This window comes from Erinaceus europaeus, chromosome 22, assembly GCF_950295315.1.
Source record: "Erinaceus europaeus chromosome 22, mEriEur2.1, whole genome shotgun sequence".
In the NCBI taxonomy this organism is placed as follows: Eukaryota; Metazoa; Chordata; class Mammalia; order Eulipotyphla; family Erinaceidae; genus Erinaceus; species Erinaceus europaeus.
Genome location: NC_080183.1, coordinates 15427348 through 15455333, shown reverse-complemented (window position 1 = coordinate 15455333; position 27986 = coordinate 15427348). Strand labels below are relative to the sequence as shown.

Here is a 27986-nt window from a genome sequence, read left to right as displayed (position 1 = left end):
CCTTTACAACCGTCCTCGAGAAAGAGGCACAAACCAGATCTGCCGAGCCACAGACCACATGCAGCCTGTCTCTGATCCCTCAGAAGCACCAGGCAGACGGTGAGGCTCTGGGTGACGGCCTTGCAGCGGGGGGCGCGGAGTGCAGTCTCCCCAGGCCTCTGAGAGGCCGAGGAAGAGGCCCGTCACCTGCACGCACTCTGGCTCCACCAGTGGCTGGAGGAGACCCAGTCACACGGCCTCTCCGTCTGCACCCTGTAGCCTGAGCGCACTCGACCTTCATTTCAAATTAGAAAACTGGAGAGCGGACCGGCACACACTCACATTCCCACACACAAGGGCCAGGGTTCAAGCCCCCAGTCCCCACCTGCGGGGGGGGGGGGGTGTGTTATGAGTGGTGAAACAATGTGCAGGTGTCTCTCTCTCTCTCTATCTCCCCCTCCCCTCTCAATTTCTCTCTGTCCTATCCAATGAAAGAAAGGGAAAGAGAGGGGGCTGGGTGGTAGCGTAGCAGGTTGAACGCACGTGGTGTGAAGCACGGGGACCGGCGTGAGGATCCCAGTTCGAGCCCCCAGCTTCCTACCTGCAGGGGAGTCGCTTCACAGGCAGGTCTGCAGGTGTCTGTCTTTCTCTCTGTTTTCCCCTCCTCTCTCCATTTCTCTCTGTCCTATCCAACAACAATGACATCAATAACAACAAAATGGAAGAAGTGGCCTCCAGGAGCAGTGGATTTGTAGTGCAGGCACTGAGCCCCAGCGATAACCCTGGAGGCAAAAAAAGAAAAGGGGGGGAGAAAGAAATAGAAAAAACTGGAGAGGAATGTGACTCTTTTTTCATCACTAAAAATAAACCTTTCATGTAGATCAATATTAAGTCACTAATAAAATTTAAAAGAAGAAAAGTCTTTCTTTCCATACACAATCCAAACTGACAGGCCAGCTGCCACCTGTCTTCTGGGAGCTTTCTGGGCACAGAGGTTGGCTCCAGACAAGGAGCCATACCTGAAGGCCTACCCGGTGGGGTCCCTGTCGCTGTCCCCGACACGAGCAGGAACGCACAGCCGGCCGGCGCACCCTGAGCTCTGCAACCAGCTCCCCCCTCTTCCTGCCTGCGGCGCAGACCCGACTCCTGGGAGCCTGGACACTGCGGGGCAGGAAGCCAGGGGTCCCCAGGAGCAAAAGCACTGCCCAGAACGGGGTGTCGGCAGCCCCTGGCCCTGCCCCCCCGGCAGGTCGCCTTGCCCTGGGAACAGTCACACCTGCTTGGTGCTGGCTGGTGTCACCTGCACGCAGTCGAAGCCGGGCTAGTGGTACCAGAGGCTGCCTGGACTCAAGCCATCCTGAGAGAAGCCTCCAGGCCACTGGAGAGCAGAGCTGGGGGGGGGGGGTGCCCCTGATGCCTGGAGACCAGCTGAAGGGACGGGAGCAGGGAGGCTGCCGTCATCAGACCCAGCTCAACACTCTGGGGGTGGGGGTCTGGAGTTATGGTGTAAACACAAGCCCTGGCTGAAGAGACAGCATAAAGGTTCTGCTAAAAGACTCACGCCTGAAGCATCAAAGGCCTCAGGTCCAGTCACCAGCACCACCATAAGCCAGAGCTGACCAGCGCTCTGGTAAAAAATAATAATAATACATATATATGTCAAAATAAATAAAGACAAGTCCCGAATCTGGATTTTAACATCAAGTTTCCTGACTTACAAATAAAACAACTGAGTTAAAATAAAAATGTTGGGCAGAGGTAGATAGCATAATGGTTATGCAAAGTGACTCTCATGCCTAAGGCTCCAAAGTCCTAAATTCAATCCTCGGCACCACCATAAATCAGAGCTGATTTGTTCTCTGGTAAAAACAAACAAACAAATAAATAAATAGTTACTTACTGTATGGGTCAAAAAAGGTATTGACTATAGCTTAGATGGGCCTGAGGGTCGCTGATTTTCGCCCTGAGCAGAGTCGGTCCAGGCAGAACTTACGAAACCACCCACAAAAAAAAAAAAAAGAAAAAGAAAAAGAAAGAAAGAAAGAAAGAGAGGAAGAAAAAAAACAAACCACCCAGTCTAAGCAGACAGCGACTACCGCCAAGTCCAGAATGTCTGCGTCCCCGTGGGGCTCTCACCTATTCTCTCCTTTTTCTTCTTTTTAGATCTTTATTGATTACTTTTAATTGGACAGAGACAGAAATCAAGAGGGAAAGGGACAGAGACAGCTCTGCAGCCCTGCTTCACCACTTGTAACGCTTTGCCCTGCAGGTGGGGAGCAGGGGCTTGAACCCCGGCCCTTGCGCACGGGAACACGTGCACTCTATGGAGAGTGCCGCCGCCCACCCCCTCTCCTTTTATTTTTCTGTCTGGCACTGTCCCCTGATCTGTAATATCCACCGTTTAGCTGACGAGGAAACTGAGACAGCGGGTTGACGAGCTTAAGTGACTTGCACTGCTGTTGGGGGCGGGTATCAGGGGCTGTACAACCAGTGTCCTCTTCACAGGAGCACCACAGAGGCCACGGAATCCCACCACTAGCCAGGCTCAGATCCAAGCCAAAGGAGACTCAGTGCGGACCCTTCCTTCCTCACCCCTGCTCTCAAAACTCAGCGAGGCACACCCAACCGCCTTTCCACGGCAGGAGTTCTGCAGAGTTTATTCAAGAGCTTTGAAACTACATCTCCCTTAATCCCCACGCAGACCTGGGGGAGACCACCACCTCTGGCAGACAAATGAGTGGAGGATTAGAGAGCTTAGAGGGGCCGTGAAGCCCAGGCCGTTAGCGGAGACGGCTCAAGGCCAGCTCTGCAGACGCCATGCCCCTGGGCGCTTCTCTGCTGCCTTCTGCCAGCTCTGCCACCTGAACTGAAAATGATTATCCTGGGCCAGGGAGATGGCTCCAGGGGTTAGAGCACAAGGCTTGAATGCCCAAGGTCCCAGGTTCAAGCCCGGCAGCACCACAAAGCCGAGCTGAGCAGTGCTCTGGTCTGCCCCCCCATCCTTCTTTCCACTCTTTCTTCTTTCTCTCTTTTTTTTTGGCCTCAAGGGTTATAGCTGAGGCTCGGTGCCAGCAATACAAATCCACAGCTCCTGGAGGCCATTTTTTCCATTTTATTGAACAGGACAGAGAAAAATTGAGAGAGGAGGGGGAGACAGAGAGGGAGGGGGCGGGGTCATGCGGCAGCATGCTGGGTTAAGTGCACATGGTACAAGGACCGGCATAACAACAACAAAAAAGGGGGGAAATGGCCTCCAGGAGCTGTGGACTCACAGTGCAGGCACCGAGCCCAGTGATAACCCGGGGGGGGGGCGGGGGGGGGGGGCTGCAGCCCTGCTTCACCACTTTTGAAGTGACCCCTGGGGACTGGAACCGGAATCCTTGTGCGAGTCCTTACACTTCGTACTAGTGCTTAACCTGGAGTGCAACGTCACCTCTGGGTGCTAGGCTCTGGGGACAATCGGAAGGCAGCTGATCCACTCTGGAATGGAAGGGGCATGGGCACAGGGTTAGGGCTGGCCCCTAAGTTCTTGGGGCCAGGCGATGGCACACCCGGTTAAGCGCACATAGACCCAAGCGCGAGACCAGAGCAAGGATCTGAGTTCGAGACCCTGGTTCCCCACCTGTAAGGGAGTCACTTCACAAATGGTGAAGTGGGTCTGCAGGTGTCTGTCTCTCTCTCCCTCTGTCTCCCCCTCCTCTCTTAATTTCTCTCTGTCCTATCCAACAACAACAGCAGCAACAACAGAAAAAAGATGGCCACCAGGAGCAGTGGGTTCATAGTGCAGGCACCGAGCCCCAGCGATCACCCAGGAGGCAAAAAAAGAAGAAAAAGCGAGTTCTTTCAAGTGGATGGGCGCTGATGAAAAGGGGCCCTTCACCGCCCTGGAGCTGTGCCCTGTCCCAGCCCACTGCAGAATCTCCAGGGAAGCAAGGCCAGTACGGGGCACCCTGTAGAAAGTCGGGGTGTGTGACAGGACCCCGGCCGGCCATCGCACAGGAGTGGGGATCGGGCTGTGGAGAGGCCCCAGAAAGCAGAAAGGGTCATTGTTCTGGGATCAGATACAATCTCACTCCTGCTGGCTTTTGTTTGCTTGTTTTTTGCCTCCAGGGTTATTGTTGGGGCTCAGTGCCTGCACTAGGAATCCACTGCTCCTGGAGGCCATTTTCCCCTTTTGTTGCCCTTCCTTGTTGTTAATCAGTGTTGTTACTGTTGTTGTTAGACAGGACAGAGAGAAATGGACAGAGGAGGGGAAGACAGAGAGGGGAGAGAAAGACAGACACCTGCAGACCTGATTCACCACCTGTGAAGTGACGCCCCTGCAGGTGGGGAGCCGGGGGCTCGAACCGGGATCCTTAGGCCGGTCCTTGCGCTTCACGCCACGTGTGCTTAACCCGCTGCGCTCCCGCCCGGCCCCCTTGTTGTTGGTTTTTAAACTCAACTGGACAAACACCAAGGAGGGGGAGTCCTCAGGTAAGATGGGGGGGGGGGGGCTGACGCTGAAGACAGAAGGACATGGAAGCCTTTCTCACTAGTCACCACAAGCTCTGAGCACAGTTCTGGCTGTCGGGTTTTGTTTGGTTTTTGTTTTTGGAATACCCACCTCGCCCATCAAACCTGAAGAATTCCTGCTGCTCACATGGCTCTCCTGGGCTTGACTGGGTGCCTGCTGAGCTCGGCGGCCCATCTTGGCTCTCTAGGGAAAACAAGAAAAGAAAAAGGAAACGATGGAGGCACGGCTGACCCAAACACTCTGAGAGAACAAGCACTGTGGCGGGGAAGCAAGGGCAGGGCTGTGGCTGATGGCCGCGGAGGGCCCAGACCCTGATGCACAGCATCTGACGGACGGACGGCCCGTCCACCGCAGCCCTCGTCTCCTCTACCCGACCAGCGCGACTAGAAGTTCCTCTGGAGGGGGCACCAGGCGTGTGCAAGGATATGAAAAAAGCTCCCAGGTCCCCATGCAGAGTTTAAGCAAGTCCTAATTTTTAAATTTTTTAAAAAATTTTAATATTTATTTTCTCTTTTGTTGCCCTTGTTGTTTTATTGTTGTGGTTATTATTGTTGTTGTTATTGATGTTGTTGTTGGATAGGACAGAGAGAAATGGAGAGAGGAGGGGAAGACAGAGAGGGGGAGAGAAAGACAGACACCTGCAGACCTGCTTCACCGCCTGTGAAGCGACTCCCCTGCAGGTGGGGAGCCGGGGGCTCGAACCGGGATCCTTACGTCGGTCCTTGCGCTTTGCGCCAAATAAAATAAAGATATATGAAGAAAAAGTTATCAAAAATTGGAAGGCGGAGTGTGGAAAGAATTCTGAATTCTTACAGCAACAGACACCAGAGAAATACAGCCTGTTTTTATTACGATGTCCTCACGAACTGGACTGGCAGTCACAGACACAAAAGGAATCTCTCACAAGGATTTTGAGGGCTGGGAAAAACTCATTTTCTTTTCCTTTTAAATATTTTATCTATTAATGAGAAAGGAGGAGAGAGAGAAAGAACCAGACATCACTCTGGCACACGAGAGTCCACTGCTGTACCCACCGCGCCACCTCCCGGACCAGGGGAGCAAATCTTAAAAGGCAGCTCATGCGACTCTCCTGCACGTGCGGGGAGCCCGCCGCACCCCAGACCGGCCTGTGCTCCGGGACCACGTGGAAAAAGCTCCTTTTCTGAGAGCGCCAAGCTGAAAGCGGGAGGCCGCCAGTTCAATCCCCAGCACCACCTCACACTAGCGCCGGGCAGTGCTCTGGTCTCTCCCCCTTCTTTCTCTGGCCTCCCGCGCGATCAATAACTCTTCCTAAAGTTTTAATAACTGGGGAGTCGGGCTGTAGCGCAGCGGGTTAAGCGCAGGTGGCGCTAAAGCACAAAGACCGGCATAAGGATCCCGGTTCGAACCCCGGCTCCCCACCTGCAGGGGCGTCGCTTCACAGGCGGTGAAGCAGGTCTGCAGGTGTCTGTCTTTCTCTCCCCCTCTCTGCCTTCCCCTCCTCTCTCCGTTTCTCTCTGTCCTATCCAACAACGACGACAACAACAATAATAACTACAATTAAAAAAAAAAAAGGGCAAGAAAAGGGATTAAATAAATAAAATAAATAAAAAGTTTTAATAACTGTGCTGTATTGCCTCCGTGTCGTTTTTCAATAATCATGAGACGTGGTCTTTGGAGATGGGAAACTTGGGCTTCGGGGTGAGCGGAGGCCGACGGGCAGAGGGTGCGGATGCCCCGCTGGCACCTGCTCCCGCTCCCGCACACACAGCCGTTTATCCCGGGTCCAGAATTTCTCTTTCCATTTGCCGCGAGGGAAAGCAAACCACTGGGCGGCGACCGGGCGGCCCCGGTGCCTCGCGGGGTCGGGGTCGGGGAGGGCGACCGGGTCGCAAGGAAGCTCCGGCGGGGCGGGCGGGGATCTGCACTGAGCCCGGGTCTGGGGTCCGAGGTTCGAGCCCGGGTCCCGCACGAGGCCGGGTCTGGGGTCTGGGGTCTGGGGTTCGAGCCCGGGTCTGGGGTCTGGGGTCCGGGGTTCGAGCCCGGGTCCCGCACGAGGCCGGGTCTGGCGTCCGGGGTCTGGGGTTCGCGCCCGGGTCCCGCACGAGGCCGGGTCTGGCGTCCGGGGTCTGGGGTTCGAGCCCGGGTCCCGCACGAGGCCGGGTCTGGGGTCCGGGGTCTGGGGTTCGAGCCCGGGTCCCGCACGAGGCCGGGTCTGGCGTCCGGGGTCTGGGGTTCGCGCCCGGGTCCCGCACGAGGCCGGGTCTGGGGTCCGGGGTCTGGGGTTCGAGCCCGGGTCCCGCACGAGGCCGGGTCTGGGGTCCGGGGTCCGGGGTTCGAGCCCGGGTCCCGCACGAGGCCGGGTCTGGGGTCTCCGGAGCCTGCAGGGCCCCCGCCCGCCCCCCGGCCCCCTCCGTCACCCCGGTGCCCTCACGAAGGCCGACGAGCCCCGGCGCCGCTCCTCGCCCTGCTCCAGCAGGTCCTCCATGGATCCGCCGACGTCACTTCCTGGAAACGGGGGAGAGACCCCGCGGCGTCCATGGCAACGGCCCGCCCCCCACACCTTCCACGCCCACTTTTAAAGGGGCCGCCGCGCCGCCCGCGCCGTGGGACAGCAGCCGAGCGTCCCAGCCTCCCTCAGGGCTCCGACCTGCCTGCCGGCCGGAGACAGGACTCCCGCTCCGCTGGCTCATGGAGGCCTGAGAAGCTTGGTCGGTCCGGTTGCTGCTGGAGACCAGCTAGAGCCCCAGAAGTTAGGTTCACAGACAGGGAACATTGCCGGGGCCGCCAGTCACCAGATGGGAGCCACGCTGTGAACAGCAGAGAAATTAGGGGCCAGGGTTGAGAGCACGTGTCACCAGGCACAAGGGCCTGAGTTCAAGCCCCGGGTCCCCATCTGCAGGGGGGAGGCTTCATGAGCAGTGAAGCAGGGCTGCAGGTGTCTGTGTGTCTCTCTCCCTCTCTGTCGCCCCCCCCCTTTCTCTCTCTCTCTCTCTCTCTCTCTCTCTCTTTGCTGGAGCCCTGCTCAGCTCTGGTTTACGGTGGTGCAGGGGATTGAACCTGGGACTTCAGGGCCTCAGGCAGAAGAGTCTCTTTGCAGAACCATTATGCTGTCTACCCCCGCCCCTCCCTGTCTCTATCCAATAAAAAAATAAATAAATTTAAAAAGAAGACCAGACAGTAGACAGGCGTGTGACCCCGAGATTGCCAGGGTCCTTATTGTGCTGGGATTTAGCCCTGATGGCCACCTCGTAAGCCTTCAGACTTAAAAGTGGGAGCAGCTCTTCCAAAGCATTGCTCCAACAGCACTTAAATTGCTCACTCCATACTGGCCCGCACCAGCTCGCTGGGGTGCCCTGTGTGTCTGCGTCAGGCCTCAGAAGGACTGAGGTGTCACCCTGCCCTGGTGAGCCCGGTGTGACCCGTAGTCACCTCAGTCTTTGAGCTCAATCCCCACGACCTGCTCTTACAAGAGGTTTCTAAGCCCTGGACTCACTAAGTCTGGGTCTTGGAGAGACTGCGTCCTGTTAGGTTTGTGTTATTAGTGATTTTTTTTTTTTTGTCTGTTTGTTTGCCTCCAGGGTTATCACCGGGGCTCGGTGCCTACACCACGAATCCACTGCTCCTGGAGGCTATTTTTTCCCCTTTTGTTGCCCTTGTTGTATTTTATCGTTGTTGTGGTTATTATTATTGTTGTTGTTATTGATGCTGTCATTGTTGGATAGGTCAGAGAGAGATGGAGAGTGGAGGGGAAGACAGAGAGGGGGAGAGAAAGAGAGACACCTGCAGACCTGCTTAACCACCCATGAAGCGACTCCCCTGCAGGTGGGGAGCCGGGGGCTCGAACCGGGATCCTTACGCCGGTCCCTGCGCTTTGTGCCACGTGCGCTTCACCTGCTGCACTACCGCCCAGCCCCCATTATTAGTGACTTTATAGTGGTTTACAAGATTACAACGGTAGAGTTGCACAACACACCCTCCACCAAAGTTCTCTGCTCCCCTCACACAGAGAGACACAGAGATCGGCAGGGATCCCGGGGGGGGGGGGCGCACCTGGGTGAGCACATGTGCGGGCAGCAGCCATCACACGCAGTCCTGGAGGGTGGCCACTCCAAGGAGCAGTGAAGCCTAGCTGCTCCTGCGACACCTTTCAGCCCCGCTCCCGCTGCCAGCCGCCAGGGGGCGCGCGCGGCCCACAGGAAAGCACCTTCCTGTTGGGCTCCGCAGGGAAGGGCACAGGGTGGCAGTGGAACCCCGGGCCAGAGGGGAACCGGCGAGGGTGGGCACAACAGCCCCTGTCACCTCCCGTCCCCAATATCCCCACACCGCCTAGGGGACAGGAACTCAGTCTCCCGGCCCCAGCATCCACCACCACCCTGAGGCCCAGTCTCCACGCCTGCCCCCTGACCCGGGTTCCCTGTCCCCCACCTCCTGGTCCTCTGGTCCTCCTGGCCCCTGGAACCCCGCGCCAGCTCCTCAGACCCCCGGTTTCCCCAGTACCCAGCACCCCAGCACCCTCCCGCTGACTTGGGGATGCAGGGAACAGGGAGCCGGGAGGGGTCCAGCTCCCCAGCCAGGGACCCCATTCCGGCCCCCTCACTCCTGGAATCCACCCCATGACCAAGCCCCAGAACCCCCCTTCACCTGCCCCCCTGCATCCCTTGTCGCCCCTCCTGAAGCCCTGGGTGCCCCCCATCCTTGGACCTCCACCCCAGCACCCCATCTCCTGAAATCTTAAGTCCTGCACCCTGCTTCCCCCACCCCGGTCCCCTACCCCCAGCAGCTCCAGGTCCTACACCTGGTTCCCCCAACCCCGGGGCCCCTCACCCCGGGCCACCAGTCCCCTGCATGCCCAGGCTTCCCCACCCCTGGTTCCCTGCATCGCTGGGTACCCCCCACCACCCCAGCTCTCTGACCTCTGCAGCCTCTGATCCCCAACCTGGGTCCCCCCCCACCCCGTTCCCTGCCTCCTGCAGCCCCAGGCCCCCCATTCTGAGTCCCCCATGCAAGTCCCCCCACCCAGTCACCCCAGCCCTGCTCCCCGTCCCCTGCAGCCCTGGGCTGGCCGGGCGGGGGCGCCCGCAGGCGGGAGGGGTCCGAGTAACTTTCCAGAAAAACAGGCGACGTAGCAGGAGGCCCGAGGGCTGGGGCCGCCCCCCACGTCACCGCCCGGCGCTATAAGTGTCCCAGGAGGAGGGCGGGCGGAACAGGGACAGACGAGACAGGCCAGACAGACGGGACGGAGCGAGCCGGGGCGGCAGCAGCGTGCGGTGGCCAGAGACCGGGGGACCCAGCTGGATTTTTGGGGCTCCCGTGGGGACAGAGCCCAGGACGCCCCAACCCGCAGACAAAGCGCCCCCCCCCCCCCACGGCTGCCCGGGACCTTCCTTCATGACTTTTTGCAGAAGCTTTCGTTTCCTCCTCGTCCACGCTCCCGTCTTCTCCTGGCTGGCGGGGCGAAGGCTTTGATCTGGGGGGGCCGCCCGGGTGTCCTCCCTCTCTTGGAGCCCCCCCCACACACACCCGGCAGCTGTGTCAGATCTCGGCTCCAGTGACCTCCAGGGGGGCCGGGCCTAGCTGCACCCACGGGCCCCATGGAGGGGCAGCCTGGGGCCCCCACCCCCCGCCCTCCACCTCCCCGGACGCCCTGAGCCCCCTCCCCGCCGCCCAAGTTCATGCCCCGCCGTGCCAGGCCTCCGGGGCCCCTCTCTCCCCGTCTTGCGCCTGCTGGCCCTGGGTCCAAGGCAGCCGCCACGCTGCCCGGGCCGGGCCTGAAGATGGGGGTGCCCCGGACTCTGGTGGCACTGGCCCTGCTGAACCTGGCGACCGCCAGCCTGGCGCTGTCCACATGCACCTCCCTGGACCTGGGTCACATCAAGAGGAAGCGTGTGGAGGCCGTCCGGGGCCAGATCCTCAGCAAGCTGCGGCTCACCAGCCCGCCCGAGCCCTCCGCCGTCACCCACGTGCCCTACCCGGTGCTGGCCCTGTACAACAGCACCCGCGAACTGCTGGAGGGGCTGCAGGCCCAGCACCACGAGGGCTGTGCCCAGGGCAACACCGAGTCTGAGTACTATGCCAAGGAGATCCACAAGTTTGACATGATCCAGGGCCTGGCCGAGCACAGTGAGTACACGGGGTCTGCTCTGCAGGGCGGGACGGGGAGCTTCCTCTGGGGGGGTAGTGGTCTGCGCAGTGGGTGCCTGGGTCCCGTCAGCCCTACCTGGGATGCAGTTGGAGCTGGGGAGCTGAGTGGCCTGAGGGACTCGCCTGGCATCTGTGACAGTTTGGTGTGGTCACCTTGGGCCGACTCAGTGACCTCCAGTCTCCAGTGCCCTCAGGGAGCAAGGGGTGGGGATGAGGGCCCTCGGCCCTGGGCTCTCAGCCCTCAGGGGTCACACCTCTGCATGTCACCCTCAGACCCTGGGAGGAAGCACACATGTCTCAGCGCTGGGTCGGTGTATGTCCAGGGGTATCTGTCTGTCTGTCTGTTGACGTGCCCTCTCCCCTTTCAGGCAGCTGTGTAGACAGAGAGAGGCAGAGACAGAGAGAGGCAGAGACAGAGAGAGGCAGAGACAGAGAGAGGCAGAGACAGAGAGGCAGAGATGCCTCAGCACTAGAGCTGCCCTGGTGCCGCCCAGCTGGTTCCAGAGCTGAGCCCACGTGGCAAGGCCTGCGTTCCCCCCACTGAGCTTCCCTACCCCTGGGCCCATGACAGTCTCTCAAGCCCAGGCTGGGGGGGCCACTGTGCTGACCTGTTGACAGCAAGGGGCTGCGGGGGGAGCTGGTGTCTGCATGCTGAGGCCTGGGTGCCCTGGACAACGGACAGATAGACGGACCAGCGGGACCGAGTTTTTGCCGGGCCTGGGGACCCAGCGTGGAGGGGACTTGGGGGGCTGTGTGCCTGTGTCTGGGGCTGTGTGCAGTGGAGGCGGGGACCCGGGGCTGGGGACTCGCCTGTCACATGCGTTTGCTGAGCCAGAGACAGAGGGACAGAGACAGAGGACTTGGCAGCTGCATCTGCTGTCACCCAGCAGGACCTCAGGAGCCACCCCTGCAGTCCTGCTCAGCCAGGGGTCACCGTCGGGCAGGACAGCGGAGGGTGGGGAGGGCGGGAGCTGGGGGCCCCTGGCCTTCAGGATGAGGCTCCCGCATGGGGTGAGACAGACGCACAGACACCTGCAGCCCCACAGCCGGCCCTGGAGGCAGGAGAGGGCTCTGGGACGGTGACGGTGACGTGGGGTCCGGAGAGAAGGTGTGAGCTGGGCTGCTGCGGTGCTCACAGCCTCAGGGGCAGGTGACGTGGGCCTCGGGCAGGGTGCTGGGGGTGTGGTGTGGGGCCTGGGGGGCAGCCAGAGGTGACACAGGCCGAGCCCCGCCCACCCCCACCCACCAGGTGTGCCCACCTCACTCGGGGGCGGCGGGGTGAGTGGAGACAGGGCAGGGCCCCCCCCCCTCCCCGGCAGACCCTGTGACGTTTGCTGCCAGCCCCTGCCAGGAACAGGAACAGGCAGGGGGGAGGGAGGGGCTGCTGAGTGGGGAGGGCTGGGTGAGCAGGAAGGGGCGCCCCCTCCCCTGCCAGGTGCTGGCTAAGTTTCTTTACTAACGGGAGACAGAGAGACAGAGACACAGAGAGAAGCAGGATGGTGGGGATGGAACTCAGCACCTCACACCGGAGTCCAGGGCTTCACCACTTGGGCCCAGACTCCAAGTCCCACCTGGATGCCTGGATCCCACAGTAGTCCCACCTGGATGCCTGGATCCCACCGGAACTGTGGCTGACCCGCGTAGTGAGTCCTGCGTGGGCCGGCGGGTGGGCGGGTAGGAGTCTCTCCCGGCCTCTGGTGGGCCTGAGCTCTGCTTGTCTCCAAAGGCTTTCTTGTCAGGCGGGCAGGCCGGCCTGGGCGCCTGGGCTCTGAGCTTCCGGGTGAGGAGGGAGGGAGGGGCCCGCCAGCGGCGTGATGGGGAGCAGCTCACATGGGCAGTGCGCCGCTTTGCTGTGTGTGAGACCCGGGTCAGAGCCCAGGCTTCACTACCTTGGAGGAGGCGTCAGTGCTGTGGCCTCTGAAAGAGAGAGAGGTGGTAGAAGGAAAGAAGGGAGGGAAGAGAGAAAGAAAGAAAGCAGGGGAGGAAGGCAGGAAGGGAGGGAGGGAGGAAGGATGGATGGAAAGATGGAAGGAAGAAAGGGAAGGAGGGAGGGAGGAAGGAAGAGGGGTAGGCAGTGGCGCACCTGGTTGAGCACACAAGGACCCAGGTTCGAGCCCCTGGTCCCCACCTGCAGGGGAGAAGCTTCATGAGTGGTACAGCAAGGCTGCAGGCGTCTCTGTCTCTCTCCCTCTATCTCTCCCTCCCCTCTCGATTTCTCTGTCTTGGTTCAATACATAAATTAGTAGATGAATAAAACATTAAGGAAGGAAGAGACATTCACGACCCCATCAGGGTTGAGCCAACAGCCCCTGTGGGGCACAGGGGCAGAAGGACGAGCCCTTGTGTGATCTCAGCACCTCAACATTGGCCCCCCACAGTGAGGAAGGACACTCAGGGGGCTCCTCCATCAGCCTCCTTAGAGACCCATGTCTCAGGCCCCAGGTGCTCAAAGAAACCTTGAGGCTAGAGTCCCTGTGCAGGGCAGCATACTATTTCAGCCTGAGTGCTCTCAACCTAGTTCCTTCTGGAAGATCAAAGGTTCTTGAAAGAGCCCACTGGCTCTCACCACCAGTGCCCTGCCCTGCTGGGGCTGTTTGTCCACATGTGGTCCTCTGGTGGGGACGGTGTGACAGGTGTGGCTTCCCATACACCCCCACAGAATCAGGGCCACTGGGGGTGAGGGTCTGGGACTCTGCGACAGGACCCCTATTGATCCCCCCTGTGAGAGACAGAGACAGAGACCACAGCACCAAAGCTTCCTTCACCCAGTGTACTGGGAGCCGGGCTCAAACCCAGGTCTTGCACAGGAAAGCTGTTTGGCCCCTCCAGACTGATTCTCAAGCTCCAAGTCAGGCAGACCCTTCCTTCTGGGGGCTGCAGACGCGTGTCCTGGGAGAGCACCAGTCCAGGGGGCAGAGAGAATGGGTGTGGGGGCGGCGGGTGGGGGCAGGACACCCAGGCCCTGCTGGCAGGGCCTCCTCACTTTAGCGGAGCTGGGCTTTTAGGGGCCTGGGCAGTGGCACACCTGGTAGAAGACATATTGCCAGGCACAAGGACCCGGCTCAAGCCCCTCGTCTCCACCTGCAGGGGAGAAGCTTCCTTAGAAGTAGAGCAGGGTTGCAGGCATTTCTCTCTCTCTCTCTCCCTCTCTCTGTCTCTCACTCTCCCTGTCTCTCTCTCCCTGTCTTTCTCTCTCTCTCTCTCTGTCTGTCTCTCACTCTCCCTGTCTCTCTCTCTCCCTGTCTTTCTCCCTCTCTCTATATATCTCCCTCTCTCTCTCTCCCCCTCTCTCTTTAAAAAAAAAGTCACCATCTAAAAGAAGCAGTAGGCTCATGCAGTACCAAGCTCCAGTCATGCCACGTCCCAGAAGGCAGAGAATCTGGATTTTGCTGTGAAGTTTCCAACATTTTTTTTAAAGGTAAAGATGAGAGAGAGAGAGAGAGAGAGAGAGAGCTAGAGGGGGGATCTCATAGGACTGGAGCCTCCTCTGGTGTGGAGGGATTGGGCTTGCCCTGGGACCTGCACACGTCAAAGCAGCCCGCCGTCCGGCGTGGCTATTTCTCCAGCCCCGAAGTCCCTGACTGTAACACAGGCCTAAAATGTTTTGAGTTTCTAATGTGAAAGGAATCTGAAGATGACACACTGGCCAAGCGAGGCCTGTAATGTCAGGCGAAGGGAAGGCTTACCCTTCGGGAGCCTAATCTACTGGAGCTGTGGCCTCGCAAACTCCCCAGACATTCAGCAGCCACAGCCCCTTGGCTCGTCCTTCTCCTTAGAGAGAGAAGGAAGGAAGGGCGGCAAGATGAGGGAAAGGGAGGGGAAGAGAAGAGAGAACCAAAGAGGGGGGAGTAGGGAAGATGGCATCCATCAAAATACATCTGTGTGAGCGCCAGGAGGAGGCACAGGGCCGGCAACACCAGACTCTCCTGCCTGAGGTTCTGAGGCCCCAGGTTCAAGTCCCAGAACCACCACCAGCCAGAGCTGAGTAGTACTCTGGGCTGTCTCTGTGAATCTCTCTCTCTCTCTCTGTCTCTCTCATTATAATACATATGTAAAATATTTTTTAAAAAGAATGGCTTTGGAGGATGGGCAGTGTCACATCCAGTTAAGTGCACAGATCACTATACGGAAGGACCCAGGTTCGAGCCCCCAGCGCCCCACCAGCAGGGGGGAAGCTTCACAAGTGGTGAAGCAGGTCAGTAGGTGTCTGTCTGTCTCTCTATATCTCCTCTCCCCTCTCAATTTTCACTGTCCTATCCAATAAAAAATAGAAAGAAAAAATGGCCACCAGAAGTGGTGGATTTGTACTGCCCGGCACTGAGCCCCAGCGATAACCCTAGGTGAAAAAAAAAAAGGCTTTAAATTCTAGGTTCAATCCCCAGCACCACTATCAGCCAGAGTTGAGCAGGACTCTGGTCTCTTACTGATTTTTTTGGTAACTCTCTCATGAAAAGAAAATAAATAAAATGTTAAAAAAAAAAAAAAAAAAAAGAATGGTGAGATGGTGAAAAGGAACAAAGTCCAGACCAAAGCTGTGTTTCTCCTGATTGAAATATAGACCTGGGCAGGGACACATCACAGTGGTTCTGCAAAACACTCCTTCCTGAGGCTCTGGGGTCGCAGGTTCAATCCCCAGCACCACCATCTGCCAGAGCTGAGCAGGGCTCTGGTGTCTCTCTCTGTCTCTTTCTGCCATGAAGTGGGGGGGTGGGAAGAGGGGGCCATCAGAGTCTCAGGTGTCCGGCTGGGCCTCCTACCCTGTGCTCAGTACTGCCGCTGTGCGGAAGCCTTGCCCACGGCTGAGCCCTCAGGTCCTGTGTCAGGTCAGGTTGCGGCCTCCAGACGGCCCAGGTCACATCCGGCCCCGTCCCCGCTGTGGTGTGACCCCCTCGCCTCACGCCCTCCCCTGACCCCCCAGATCTCACTGACCTGAGTCCGTCTCAGCCTCGTTCTCCTGGAGGACGTCAGAGGGGAAGCGGGAGGCCTGCCCCACTGGGCTTCAGAGGTTTGCTGCGCGTTGTGAGGAAGACGCTGTTTCCGTGGCCTTTCCTCTGGGGACCATGGCAAGAACTGGCCCAGGGCCCCTACAACTCTGTTAAGCACCTACGGGCCTCAATGATAAATAATAATGACAATGATGATAATAGTAATGATAATAATAGTGGCTTCCCAGCAGAGCACTCATCTCCCCTTGTGTGAGGCCCCAGCGCCTAGCAGCAGCACCAGGGACAACACCAGGGGGAGCAAAGAGCGCTGAACACTGCCCTGGTGTCTCTCCTCCTCCTTTTTCCTCTCTCTCTCTCCCTCTCTCTCTTCCTCCATTTTCCCCTTTCCCTCCCTTTCTCCCTCTCTCTCCCTCCTTCCCCCTCTGCCCCTCCCGCTTTCTCTCTCCCAAGGAACTTGATGGCTGAGGTAGCTGGCTGAGGGAAGGCCACTGGGCACTGTGATTCTTCATGCCCGAGGCCCTGGCACTGCCCTGGAAGTCCCGCCAGGAGGACTCCATCTCAGGGAACAGATGCTGACAGGGGGGGCCGGGTGGGAGAAGCCGAGGAGGGTCCCCAGACGCGCCACAAGCCCCCGGCTCCCATACCCAGGCCCCGCTGCCTTGAGCCCACTCAGACCCTCCTGCTGGCGTGACTCCTTTTCTGTTCCCGTTTTAACCTCTTTTACAATTTGTGACTAAAAGTGGGTCACAAAACTGCACCACAGCCGCCGCCACCCTCCTGATAGCCACCGCTGGGGTTTCTTTGCTTCTGATTTTTGGTTTTTTGTTTTCTTGGCAGGTTCATGTGTGTCTGTTCACCCAGTTCCACATCTGAGTGAACCCATCTGGCAGTTGCTTTTCATCTTTTTCATCTCTCTTTCATCTCTTTACTTATTTCTCTAAGACAATCACCTCCAGTTCCATCCATTTTGTCCCAAGGAACATCATCTGATCTTTTTGACTGCAGAGTAGTATTCCATGGAGTACGTATCCCATGACCTTTATCTCTTTAGCCAGCCACCTCTGATGGGCATTCAGGCTCTTGCCCTCTTTGGATGTTGTGAATCTGCAGCTGTGATCACAGAGTGCATATGTCCCTTCAATTAGCGTTTCACCATCCTTTGGGCAAGTGCCTAGGAGTGGCATCGTTGGGTCACAAGGGCGTTGCATGTCTATCTGTTTAAGGACTGCCCAGTCTCCAAAGGGGCTGCCCAGTCCGCATTCCCGCCAGCAGTGGAGCAGAGTCCCGCTTCCCACAGCCTCTCCCACACCTGTTTTTCCTGCTTTGCCGCTGTAGGTCATGCTCACATGTGTGAGATGGGGTCGCAGTGTAATTTTAATTTTCATTTCTCCAAAGGTAAGTGAAGTGGAGCATTTCTTCATATGCCTGCCTGTGGGCCATGTGTATCTCTTCTTTAGAAAACTGTTTAGTTTATGCTCCATTTTTATTGAGTTCCCTTTGCCTTTTGTCTTTATTATCTGACACCTTTGTTTTTTATACATATTTATTTATTGGATAAAGAGAGAAAACAGCTGAAAGGGGAGGGAGAGAGGGAGAGAGACACCTGTAGCTTCACCACTTTTGAAGCTTCCCCCTGGCAAGTGGGGACTGGGGACTCAAACCCGGGTCCTTGTGCTTGGTGATGTGTGCGCTCTACCGGGTGCGCCAGTGCCCGGCCCCTCTCCTTGTCTTTTTAATCAAGACGCACAGGTTGCACGTGGCACACTCCGGCTTCCCTCAGCGCGCAGCCCTGGAGGCAGAGAAATGGAGCCCCACACCCAGGATGCCAGGACCTGCGAAGGCCGTGTGTCTGGGCTTCAGTCTTGCAGGCTCAGGAGCCCTGCCCCCTGCCCCCTGCCCCTGCCTCCTGCCCCCTGCCCCCTGCCCCCTTGCTGGTGGTGGTTGTGATGGCTCAGGGACTCGATGGTGGTGTTTGCTCTTTGGTGATGAGTGGAGGCTTGAGATGCCCGTAAGCTGGTCCTCCTAACATCTGTGCCCAGGCTGGGAAGATGGCACCTTCCCCGCAGACTCGCAGCCCCTAGTCCCTGACCCCACCCCCTGGGTTGGTCTGTGGCTTTGGGGGGGCCTTCCACCCCGCACAGCTCTGAGCTAATCTCAGTTGCCCACTGAGCCCAGTTTGCTCTGTGGCAGCTTCTGTCCTGGGGGCAGACAGGGACGAAAGGCCAGCAGGTGGCAGAGGCTGGCAGAGCACCATGGGGGGAGAGGGAGAGAGGAAAGAGTCCCGGTGAGGGGCCTGTTGGGTCCATGGGCACATCTGGGGCTCCGTGGGCTGGAGACGGGTCTGGGACCACCTTCCAGGGCTCCCGCCATCAGTCAAAGACAGTCACAGCCGCCCTGGCTCTGGGCCTCTCTGCCGACAGCCCAGCCGCCATCCTCGTCATCCCATCATCCCTGGGCCGTCTCTTCCTCTCTCTCCTGCCCTCTTGTCTCTCTCCTCGCCTCTCGGATGACACTGTGTCTTTCTTTTTACTAATTGTATTTCTTTCTTATTGGGTAGAGACAAAGAGAAACTGAGAGGGGGAGAGGGACATCGAGAGGGAGAGAGACACCTGCAGCCCTGGTCCACCATTTGTGAAGCTTCCTCCCTGCAGGTGGGGACTGGGGACTTGAACCTGGGTCCTTGCGCACTGTCGTGTGGCGCTTAACCAGGTGCGCCACTGCTTGGCCCTGCCACTGTTTCTTCTTAATTGAAAAGCTGTGACTGGGGTAGCAGCACAATCCAAGGAGAGGCCGGGAGAAACAGAGCATCACTCTGCCACATGGGGTGCCGGGGACCGAACTCGGGACCTGCTGCCTTCAAGGCCAGTGCCGCCTCCCCGCAAGCCTCCCCCCCACAAACCCCAGGCCGTGGTTCCATTTTCTGGACGTGTGGACTTGGAGACGGGCCTAGGGCTGCTCATTCTTCTTCCTGTGTTGACACTGTCCCCCTCCTGCTATGTAAGGTCTGCACATTCGGTGAAAGAATGGGTGATTGAATGAGTGATTGAATGAATGAACGGATGAATGGATGGACAAGCCAGTGAGACAAGTGGCCGTTCAGTGGTGGAGCCAGCAGGGGGCGCTGCAGAGAGCCTTTGAGCAGCCGAGAGGAGAGTCTTTTCCGTTTGGAACCAGAGCCCTGGTCTGCAGGATTCACTGCTCCTGGCTGCTGTGCCATTCAGGTGGGGCCGGTGGTGGCCACCTGATTGGGCGCACAACGTACATCTGCCAGGGGTGGGTGGGCGACTTGAACCCAGTCCCCACCTGCGGGAGATAGAGATAGACAGAGAGAAATTGAGAGGAGAGACAGAGAAATACAGACAGAGAGACACCTGCAGCCCTAACTCACCACTTGTGAAGCTCCCCCCCATCCAATTAAAAGAAGAGAAAGACAGACAGACAGACAGGTTCTGTCCGTTTTTTTTTAAGGGGGGGCAGGTGGCGGTGTACCTGGTGCAAGGTCCCTGGTCCCCACCTGCAGTGTGTCAGCTTCACGAGCAGTGAAGCAGGGCCACAGGCGTCTCGCTCTCTCTCGCTCTCTCTCCTCTCAATTTCTGTCATAGCAAAGAAAATAGAGAACAAAAACAAAGGGGAAAATGGTCACTAATAGCCCCAGCGATGACCCTGGAGGCAGAGAGAGAGAGAGAACTAGGAGGTGGTGTACCCAGTAGAGCGCCCAACACCATACACAGGACCTGGGTTCAAGCCCCCCTGGTCCCCACCCCCTGCATGGGGGACGCTTTACCAGCGGTGAAGCTGGTCTCCAGGTGTCTGTCTGTCTCTGTGTCCCTCGTCCCTCTTGATTTCTCTCTGTCCCAGCAAATAAAAAAGAAAGAAAGAAGCAAACAAAATTGGCTGCTGGGAGCAGCGGCTTTGCTGTGCGGGCGCTGAGCGCCAGGACCCCGGGGCAAGACAGAGGAGGAAGTGGGGCGGCCACAGCTCCTGTCTCTGGGTGCCAAGCTTGAATCCCGGGCCTCCCTCACACAGGGCAGTGTGGCACCCTCCCCACTGAGTCACCCCCGGCCCGAGAACCTGCATTTTCTGAACAAGTGGGGCAAAGGCTGACGAGAAGTCTGTCCTGGCCGCTCCATCACGTTCTGTGTGACCGCGGGCCTGGCCCCTTCCCCTCGCCCCCCCCCCAAGCACCCCGGGCCTCACCAGCCCCCTACCCCCCCAGATGAGCTGGCCGTCTGCCCCAAGGGCGTCACCTCCAAGGTTTTCCGCTTCAACGTGTCCTCTGTGGAGAAGAACGGAACCAACCTGTTCCGGGCGGAATTCCGGCTTCTGCGTGTCCCCAACCCCAGCTCCAAACGCCAGGAGCAGAGGATCGAGCTCTTCCAGGTGAGGCCTGACCTCCTGGCAGGGGGAGACCCCAGCCCCCCAGACTCAGCACCCTGCGGAGACCCCAGCCCCCCCACTCAGCACCCCTCCCCTGGGGAGACCCCAGGTCCATGCAGACTCAGCACCCCACCCCTGCGGAGACACCAGCCCCCCCAGACTCAGCACCCCACCCACTGGGGAGACCCCAGCCCCCCAGACTCAGCACCCCACCCACTGGGGAGACCCCAGCCCTCCATACTCAGCACCCCACCCCCTGGGGAGACCCCAGCCCTCCAGACTCAGCACCCCGCCCCCTGGGGAGACCCCAGACTCAGCACCCCACCCCCTGGGGAGACCGAAGACCCCAAACTCAGCACCCCACCCCCTGGGGAGACCCCACACCCCAGACTCAGCACCCCGCCCCCTGGGGAGACCCCAGCCCCCCCCCAGTCAGCTCCCCACCCCCTTGTGTCTGGGTCCATAAAGTCACTGGCCAGTGACTGGGGACATCCGGGTCTCTGGTCCCTGCCCCCCCCCCAGGTCCTGCGGCCTGATGAGCACATTGCCAAGCAGCGCTACCTGGGTGGCCGCAGCCTGCCCACCAGGGGGGCCGCCGAGTGGCTGTCCTTTGACGTCACTGACACCGTGCGCGAGTGGCTGTCCCGGAGAGGTAGGGGCCAGGGTCAGGGGCTGGGGCAGGGGGCAGGAGGGGGTCAAGGGCCAGGAGGGGGTCAGGGGACAGGAGGGGATCACAGGTGGGGTGGGAGGGAGGAGGGGTCACATGGGGGTAGCAGGGGTCAGGAGGCCAGGAGGGGGTCAGGGGATCGGAGGGGGCTCGAACCCAGGACCTTGTGTGAGATAACAGGTGTACTCAACAGGGTGCCCCAGCACTTGGTGGTCCTAGCATTTGACTTTTTATTTTATTTTATTTTATTTTATTTTATTATTTTTTCTTTACCAGAGCACTATTCAGGATTGAACCTGGGACTCTGGAGCCTCAGGCATTACCATAAGAGAGTCTGTTTGCATAACCATTATGCTATCTACCTCCACGGTCCTAGAATTAGAAATTGAACTAGTGGTTAGTCTTTTTTCTAATTTAGTTGTTGCTTTTTCTCAGAGTATCAAGACATTTCCTGAGAACAGCCGGCTAGGCCCTGACCTGCCTCAGGTTCCCCCGGAAGGAGGCCGTGCCCCTGGGGCTCTGTGGGAGAGGTGCCACCCAAGGTCCTTCCCTGGGACTTTCAGCTCCCCTGAGGGGAGGGTGTCTGGCCTGGGACAGAGAGTGGCGCCGACCCTGGCCCCAGCCACAGCTGTCGGGATTCAGCCCGTGTGTCCCCATATGGGGCCAGGCCTCAGCATGCAGACGCCCTCTGCTGACCGGGCTGGGGGTGGGCAGCCGGGTGCTTTAGCTGGTGGACCAGCCTGGGGTCTCTGCTGCCCTCTGGACTTTTTTTTTTTTATAATATTTTATTATATTTGACAGGACAGAGAGACATAGAAGGGGGAGCTAGAGAGGGAGAGGGAAGCGCTGGTGCGGGCGCGGCCGGTGGTACACTGGGCAGAGCACACATCACCCCGTGTGCAGAGGCTGGGAGCGTGAGGAGGGGGCAGCGCCTCGCCTCCTGTCCCCGTCACCCCGGCCCCGGGCCTGGCCCTCGGCCGCTGCACGCCCCCCGCCCCCATGGGCTTCTCTCACTTGCCCCTACCCTTGTTTGGCAGAGTCCAACCTGGGCCTGGAAATCAGCATCCACTGCCCCTGCCACACCTTCCAGTCCAACGGGGGCATCCTAGAGAACGTCCACGAGGTCATGGAGGTCAGGTTCAAAGGTGAGCGGGCGGAGCTCCTCTGGGGCTGGGGGCCTGGGCCCCAGATAGAAGTTTTGGAGCCTCAGGCAGGAGAGAGTATTCCAGTTACCTTATGCTATAGTCCAGCCCCCCCCCCTTTGTTTTTTTTAACCAAGCATCTGACCTCTTACTCACGGAAACAGAGTACTCAGGAGCCCTTTGCAGACTGCACCTAAGGCCAGATTACCTCATTCAGAAAAAAGAGCTCAGACTGGAGAGACAGCACGATGGTTCTGCAAACAGCTCTCTTGCCTGAGGCTCTGAGGTTCCAGGTTCAAATCCCCAGTGCCACCGTCAGCCGGAGCTGAGCAGGGCTCTGGAGTTTCTCTTTCTGTCTCATTTTCATGAAAAAATAAACATAAATAAGTAAATAAATAAATGCTGGAGGACAAGATAATGGTGACACAAAAGACTGTCCTGCCTGAGGCTCTGAGGTCCCAGGTTCACTTCCCAGCACCACCATCAGCCAGAGCTGAGCAGGGCTCTGGTGTCTTACTCTCTTCTCTGTCTCTCTCTGTCTCTCTCATTAAAACAAGTAAACAAGATATTTAGAAGACGATTTTCAGGTGTGCTGTGTCACTCTGAGCGTCCCTCCCGAAGCCCAGGCTCAGCTCAAGCCCCCTGGCCCCCGACTCTGTCTCCTCTGTGCTTTGTCAGTGTCATGCCCTCACCTCGGCTCAGCCTGGGTCTCTGGAGTGACATGGGGCAGGTGGTGTCGGCCCTGGCTTCTCCCTGCTCCCGGGACGCCCTCCAAGCTGTCCCACACCCGGAAGCCTCAGGTCCCAGGCAGGACTTGTGGGTCCTTAAGGATCTGGGGATGTTTCTGGGTACTGCTGCAGGTCTGGGGAATCTGGCTCCTGGACAGCTCCCCTTCCTCAGCCAGGACCCCCTTCCTCAGCCAGGACCCCCTTCCTCAGTCAGGACCCCCCTTCTCAGCCAGGACCCCCTTCTCAGCTAGGACCCCCCTCTTTCTCAGCCAGGACCCCCTCTTTCTCAGCCAGGACCCCCTTCCTCAGCCAGGACCCCCCCTTCTCAGCCAGGACCCCCTCTTCCTCAGCCAGGACCCCCTCTTCCTCAGCCAGGACCCCCCCTTCTCAGCCAGGACCCCCTCTTCCTCAGCCAGGACCCCCTCTTTCTCAGCCAGGACCCCCTCTTCCTCAGCCAGGACCCCCTCTTCCTCAGCCAGGACCCCCTCTTTCTCAGCCAGGACCCCCTCTTCCTTAGCCAGCCCCCCATTCTCAGCAGGATGTGGCCACCCCTGCCTGCCTGCACCCTGGCTGCCTCCTCTGGGCTGAGAGGCCGGGTGGGAGAGTGAGGACCTCCGCCCCCTCAGCACTCCCCCACCCCTGCAGGTGTGGACAGTGAGGATGACCATGGCCGGGGGGATCTGGGTCGCCTCAAGAAGCAGAAGCAGCACCACAACCCACACCTGATCCTGATGATGATCCCGCCCCACCGGCTGGACGGCCCCGGGCAGGGCGGCCAGAGGAAAAGGCGGGCTCTGGACACAAGCTACTGCTTCCGGTGAGGCCGGTGGGGTGCGGGGGGGGGGGGCACGTCCCCGGGAGCCCCTCCGGCCTGAGCGTTGCTGGGGGCGGGGGAGACAGCATGGCAGGGAGGTGAAGGGACTGGAGACTGCCTGCCGCCTGAGGCTCTGAGCCTCTGAGGCCCCGGTTCAATCCCCAGGACCTCCGGCAGCCAGAGCTGAGCCTGGGAAATCCATCAGTCCATAAGGGAAGGGTTCTAGGTTTCTAGCTGCGGGGTCACCTCTGGTTATGGTGTCTGCAGGGTTTGTGTGTGTGTTCATGGCGGCTGAATGCAGGAACTGCCTGTTTGTCCTGACAGTGGGTGGGAGGAGAGACAGGGAGAAAGACTCCTGTAGCCCCGCTCCACGGCTCGTGAAGCTTCCCCCCTGCAGGTGGGGACTGGCGCATGTGGTTCCCCCCTGGCCCAGGACCCCCCCATTAAAAACGTGTTCAGTTCTCCGTGGGCTTGAACCCACGTCCTTACACTGGCTCCCTCGTGCGCTCTGCTGGCCCCCGGCCCCTGCCTCCCCTTTCCTGAGAAGCAGGCAGCCTCCTGTCAGCAAGAAGGGGACAGACACACACAGCACAAAGCAGCGACAGGAGGCAGATGGGGACCTCAGGAATTTGGAGCGAGGGCCTGTGGGAGGTTGGCTTGCTGGTAGAATGCAGGGCTGAGGCCTTGGGTTCCAGCCCCGAGCTACCACATGGGTGCACCGGAAGGAGGGAAGCTTCCTGAGTGGGGCAGGGGGGCAGGGGGGCAGGGGGCAGGTGGTTGTTTTTTGCCTCCAGGGTTATCACTGGGGCTCAGTGCCAGCACCACAAGTCCACTGCATTTCCTCCACTTTATTGGATAGAACAGAGAGAAATTGAGAGAGGAGGGGAGATAGACAGAAAGAAAGATAGACAGACAGACACCTGCAAACCTCCTTGACCATTTGTGAAGTGACCCCTCCCTTGCAGGTGGGGATCTGGGGGCTCGAACCAGGATCCTTGTGCAGGTTCCTGCACTTAGTACTGTGTGTGCTTAACCAGCTGTGTCACTGCTCACCCCTCTCCTTCTCTGTGTCTCTATTTATTTTTTAAATATTTTATTTATTTATCAGTGAGAGGGAGAGAGAGAGAGAGAGAGAGAGAGAGAGAAAGAACCCGAGTGGGAGACCCTTCCACCTCGCAGTCTCCTCTGAAGGTCCACCTGTCACCTGCAGTTCTGCACCGGGGGCAGGAAGGTCCTGGCACCATCGTGGCAGTGGGCTTAGGGGTCTGGGTACCCACTGGCCCCTGAGGACACAGGGCCCTCCACCTGCCGTGGGCACACCCTGGCTCCTTGCCCTCTCACTGTGACCCTGCCTGGGTCGCCTGGCTTTGGCTCGGTGCTGCCAGGCCTGCCTAAGCCACCATGTGCCGTGGGACTCACGTGCCATGAGCTGAGTTGCTCTGGCTGGGTGTCCAGGTGGCCGCACAGGGATGGCCGTGGGTGCTGGGCTGGGGAGGATCAGTCTCTGGGAGGTGGCAGTGTGAGAGGAAGGGCACTTTGTCCTTGTGTCTTGCCTGTGTCCCTGGGGGTGTGATCACATGCCTCCTCAGGAGATGACACGCCTGTGCTTCCGAGCCCCATGATGCACCTGGACATGGGGTTCCATGGTGCACCTGACACGAGTCCCATGATGCACCTGGACATGGGGTCCCATGATGCACCTGGACATGGGTTCCATGGTGCACCTGACACGAATCCCATCCATGCACCTGACACTGGGTCCCATGATGCACCTGGACATGGGGTTCCATGGTGCAGCTGGACATGGGTTCCATGGTGCACCTGACACGAATCCCATCCATGCACCTGACACTGGGACACGGGTCCCATGATGCACCTGACCTGGGGTCCCTCTGGTGTCTCCGCCTCCTCAGTGTGGCCTGCTCTGTCCCCACAGCAACCTGGAGGAGAACTGCTGCGTGCGCCCGCTCTACATTGACTTCCGGCAGGACCTGGGCTGGAAGTGGGTGCACGAGCCCAAGGGTTACTACGCCAACTTCTGCTCGGGCCCCTGCCCCTTCCTGCGCAGCACCGACACCACCCACAGCACGGTAGGTGAGGGCCCTGGGGAGTGAGGGGCACCCGGTGCCTGCAGGGGACAGCCTGAGCCCCCCCAACCCCCGTGGGCAGGTCTGCCTTCTCCCATCCTTCAGCCCAGCCGCCTTGGCTCTGCAGAAAGCTTCTGCAATGCTCCAGAAGCAAGTGGGCCCTTGGCGACGGCCATCAGCCGTGCTCGCACCCGGCTTGCTGGGGACACGGGGCCGGGGGCTTCCAGCCTGGGGTCAAGGCTGCGGGGTGTGACCCAGGATCCCCACGGTCACTCCAGATGCCGGGAGGCACAGAGAAGCCAGGAGGGGAGGGGAGGAGCAGGGGAGAGGGAAGCGGGGGCTCTCAGCGGGGCCAGTCTCGGGAGACACAGCAGGACTGTGCACTGCTCCCCGCAGCTGGCATTGGCCAGGCGGCCGCAGGCCACGCTGCGTGAGGACACCTCCCATAAGGACATCAGTCACACAGCCAGGAGCAGCGAGTTTGTCTATTTTTATTGCCACCAGGGCAGCCATTGGGGCTCGATGCCAGCATGATGAATTCACTGTTCCTTGTGACCATTTTTCCATCCTTCAATTTTTGACAGGACAGAGAGATATTAAGAGAGGATAAGGAGCTGAGAGGGAGGGAGGGAGAAAGAGAGAGAGAGGGAGAGAGAGACCTGCAGCCCTGCTTCACCACTTGTGAAGCAGGTGGGGGCCTGAACCCGGGCCCTTGGCCACATGTGCTCGACTGGGTGCGCCACTGAGACCCCTAGAGAGAGAGAGAGTTTTCTTTTCTAGACGGAAGAGTATTCTGATTTTATTTTGCCACCAGGGTGCTGCTGGGGCTTGATGCCTACACAACCCCTCTCCCTGGTGGTTATTTTATTCTGTGCAGACACACAGAGATAGAGAGGAAGATAGGGAGAAAGAGAGAGAGAGACAGACAGACAGACAGATAAAGACAGCGAGATTCCTGCAGCCCTGCTTCAAGCCTCATGAAGCTTCCCTCCTCCAGGTGGGGACTGGGGGCTTGAACCTGGGTACCCTAGGCACTTGCCTGTCCCCCAGAATGAGAATCCTGCTGTGGATTCTGAGCCCCTCATGGTTGATGTGACCCCAGCTACCCCCCCCCTCCACCACCCACCCTGAGCAGGGGTGGGTGTCCCCCGGCCAGTGGCTGAGCAGAACAGACCCGCATGTTGATTCCCAGGCAGGTCCCGGGCCAGGTCTCCCAGCCGCTCAGCGCCGTGCCCCCCCCCCCCAGGTGCTGGGCCTGTACAATACCCTGAACCCCGAGGCGTCGGCCTCGCCGTGCTGCGTGCCCCAGGACCTGGAGCCTCTGACCATCCTGTACTACGTGGGCCGGACGCCCAAGGTGGAGCAGCTGTCCAACATGGTGGTCAAGTCGTGCAAGTGCAGCTGAGCTGGGCCGCCTGACACCCGAGACACAGGCAAAGAAGGGCGGTGGGCGGCTCGCCTGGGCGGGGGTCTCTGCTGCCCCCAGCTCCAGGGAGCCCGGGCAGCCCGCTCACCTGCTGACAGCCCCCCACAGGGCCGCCCTGCACCTCTGCACCCCCAGGGCTAAGGACAAGGCCGCTGGTTTGAAACTACCCCTGGGTGCCGGCTGCAGGGGACAGTCCAGGCCGTGGCTCTCGACCCCAGGCCTCGGGGGCTCTTCTCGTCTCCCCCCACCAGTGAGCAGCCGCCCCCCCCCCCCGCCCCGGGAGGACTGGCCGACGCCTCCAAGGTCTGGGCTGCGCCTGTCTGATTGGGGGCCCCCACCCCAGCCTCTCCGTCACTCTGGGGATCCTGGAAGCAGGTGTTACCGTGTGAGGCCCCCACTGGGCGGTGTGGCCCCTGACGCAGACTGAGGTATAAAGACAAACACAAGTATTACTCTCAAAATCTCTGTACGGAGGTAGTGTGGGGTGGGGGATCTTGGGTTATTTCATCTTCTGGAAGATTGTTTTAGAGAGCAGTAAAAGCCTCATTCTAAGGTGTTAAGTCTGTCTCATTCAACACCCATAATCATCTTTTAAACTATTTCTTTATTTATTGAATAGAGACAGAGAGAAATTGCGAGGGGAGGAGGAGACAGAGAGGGAAAGAGGCAGAGACACACCTGCAGCCCTGCTTCACCACTGGTGAAGCTTTCTCCTTGCAGGTGGGGAGCGGGGGCTTGAACCTGGGTTTGTGCACAATGTAGTGTGTGCATTTAACCAGGTGTTAAGTGCATTGTATGCCCCCCTTAAAATATTTATTGGATAAAGACATAAATTGAGAGGGGAGTGGGGGATAGAGAGGGAGAGAGAGATGCCTGCAGCCCTGGCTGCTTCACTACTGGTGAAGCGTCTCCCCCCTGCAGGTGGGGCCAGGGGCTTGAACCTGGGTCCCTGTACATTGAAATGTGTGTGCTCAACTGGGCACACCACCACCCTGCCCTCCCCCTGCCCCTTCCATACTGCCACGGCTGTCTGAGCTGCTAACTCAGGGAACTGGGACGTGTCCCAGCTCCGTGCAGAGAACCTTGTTCTCTCACACATGGACGCTTGGTGTGCAGAGAATCTCTCACCTCACCTCCAACTGCGCAGAATCACTGGGTGTGAACTTTGGCCCAAGGCAGGTGTG

The 27986-nt window shown here is 59.1% G+C and overlaps 2 protein-coding genes and 1 long non-coding RNA gene across 4 annotated transcripts in view; 1 reads left to right on the top strand and 2 right to left on the bottom strand.

Annotated features, from left to right (window-relative positions):
- The window catches only part of IFT43 (intraflagellar transport 43), a 34107-nt gene extending 27103 nt beyond the window's left edge, over positions 1–7004 (bottom strand). For both annotated transcript variants that reach the window (XR_009547262.1, XM_016191298.2), the window contains exons 1-2: positions 6906–7004; positions 4583–4675 (exon numbers count right to left, since the gene is read on the bottom strand). Coding sequence is in view for 1 of the 2 variants with exons in the window: in XM_016191298.2 (XP_016046784.2) it covers positions 4583–4675; positions 6906–6959 (147 nt within the window). In the remaining variant the exon portion in view is untranslated. The remainder of the gene's footprint in view (positions 1–4582; positions 4676–6905) is intronic.
- Positions 7005–9657: 2653 nt separating this feature from the next.
- Positions 9658–27358, top strand: TGFB3 (transforming growth factor beta 3). The gene is made up of 7 exons (XM_007530133.3): positions 9658–10594; positions 19778–19941; positions 20461–20590; positions 21643–21750; positions 23121–23292; positions 25226–25379; positions 26623–27358. Exons 1-7 carry the CDS (start codon positions 10147–10149, stop codon positions 26779–26781), a joined length of 1335 nt encoding a protein of 444 aa, XP_007530195.2. The 5' UTR covers positions 9658–10146; the 3' UTR covers positions 26782–27358.
- On the bottom strand, positions 24722–25236 carry LOC132535452 (uncharacterized). Its single transcript, XR_009547261.1, has 3 exons — positions 25111–25236; positions 24889–24941; positions 24722–24850 (listed from the first exon to the last, which is right to left on the bottom strand). It is a non-coding gene; the product is annotated as an uncharacterized LOC132535452 (long non-coding RNA).
- Positions 27359–27986: the final 628 nt, after the last annotated feature.